This window comes from Limulus polyphemus, unplaced genomic scaffold (genome assembly GCF_000517525.1).
Source record: "Limulus polyphemus unplaced genomic scaffold, Limulus_polyphemus-2.1.2 Scaffold11537, whole genome shotgun sequence".
Taxonomy (NCBI): domain Eukaryota; kingdom Metazoa; phylum Arthropoda; class Merostomata; order Xiphosura; family Limulidae; genus Limulus; species Limulus polyphemus.
In genome coordinates this window covers 12,187-14,067 of record NW_013677147.1, presented here as the reverse complement: position 1 = coordinate 14,067, position 1,881 = coordinate 12,187, and the positions used below count along the sequence as shown (strand labels likewise).

General features: G+C 33.6%; 1 protein-coding gene across 1 annotated transcript in view; it reads right to left on the bottom strand.

The window, feature by feature from the left end:
- Positions 1-722: 722 nt before the first annotated feature.
- The window catches only part of LOC106476778 (partner of bursicon-like), a 2,906-nt gene continuing 1,747 nt past the window's right edge, over positions 723-1,881 (bottom strand). Inside the window, exon 3 of the mRNA XM_013937405.2 lies at positions 723-1,037. Coding sequence (XP_013792859.1) covers positions 879-1,037 — 159 coding nt within the window. The 3' untranslated portion in view covers positions 723-878. The remainder of the gene's footprint in view (positions 1,038-1,881) is intronic.

The following is a 1,881-nucleotide window of genomic DNA, read 5'->3' as shown; positions in this document are numbered from 1 at the left end:
ATTATTATTTTCCATAGATCGTCAGAGTTTCGTAGTTTGTATTGTTTATATTTTGTTTTCCATAGATAGTTGGTGTTTCGTAGTTTGTATTGTTTATATTTTGTTTTCCATAGATCGTCAGAGTTTCGTAGTTTGTATTGTTTATATTTTGTTTTCCATAGATAGTTGGTGTTTCGTAGTTTGTATTGTTTATATTTAGTTTTCCATAGATCAAGAGTGTTTTGTAGTTTGTTTGTTTTCCACAAGTTGAAGGTGTTTCTTGTTTGTACTGTTCTTTTTTTTTACTTTCCAAAATGTAGTTGATGAATGATAATTGAGAAAACGTAACTGGAAAAGTACTGATATTTATGTTACTGTTTTACATATTTTCCCAAATAGTGAATGAATTGAAGTACGGCTCGTATTTATCCTATACATACACACACACACACAACCCTGTTATTTATTTTGTTTTGCATTTCTAAAAACAGGGACGGCGTATATAAGAAGCTTGAAGAGGCTTAGCTTATCCAAATAAACCATCCCTTATGGAGCATTATTTTTCACCAACTCATAACTATATATATAGTATCTGTGGAGAGACAGATGGAAAGAGGGGGTATGAGAGTCACTGAGGGGAGTTTATTCAGTTAGGGTCACGCCCCTTCCCCAGCATATGACAGAATAACCCAAACACGACTTATTCGCCCTCTATGGATAGTAACGACATTTAGAATTCAAAATGGTTCTTGCAGTTCAAGACATTCGTATGGATTTTATTGATTATTTTCTATTTTGAAACATAAGTACATCCATATACCGTTGTTATTTATTTATTCGTAATCATTCTTATTATAACGTGTTTTTTTAAGGATATGTTAGTATTTCGAATAAGCACTCTAGTGGCCACATTTATGACATGCGCATTTGGATGGTTCTTGAAGTCGGATGGTCATCGTTTTTTCGTTGTCAAAAATACGTTTTCCGTCACTGTTGAAACATTCCTTCAACTCAACGTTCTTTGTTTCCATCACCGTTTCTCGGCAACATTGGCAATCCTGCAGAAAATAATCAGTCGTTCAGTTTTAAAAATATCACTTTTAAAACGTCATTTAAAACGTCATTAGTTATACATAATCTTACCATGCGCAATGTCATCAAAGCACATTAGAAGGTGGTATTACATTTTTTTTGTCTAAACGAACTTTGATTGTTACTCTTCTAGAGTACTTACGACCCCAAAGTACAGAGTGTAGTTTAATACAACGGGAATTGAATCATGTACTCTCTGACCCCGCAGACCCCCCCCCCCCCACCTGCTTTACATACAGAAAGAAAATAAGCTGTTAGTGTAGTACAACTTTTATAGCGAAAAGAAATACCATTAATAATTTTATTGCAATTCGAAGTTTTGTGCCAAAGTATAAGAAAAGTAACAAAATGAAAAACGAGAAATTGGATCCCAATCAAACAATAAGTTTTTACTTGTTTGTTGTTTTTAATTTAGGTCCCCCAACAAAACTTAAATACAGAAAAAAATTACATCACATACAGTCACGTGCTCATAAAATACCTCCGTGGAACGAGACGTGCACGTTTTAAACATAAGCACGTGAAATGTATTAATGCCAACGGTCGACTGTTTTGACTTGTGATTGGATATTATGGAAAACGTTTATTATTATCTTTTATATGATTGGCAGGATTCAAGTCACGTGTCGCCTCACTTCCATAACCTAAAGTACTTGTATTTGTAGTTTAGAATTTTCGTGCAAAGTTAGACAAGAACTATCTGCACATAATCGGTTTTAATTATTTGCACATAATCGGTTTTAATTATTTGCACATAATCAATCCTATTTATTTGTTTGGAGTTAAGCACAAAGCTGCACAATGGGCTAT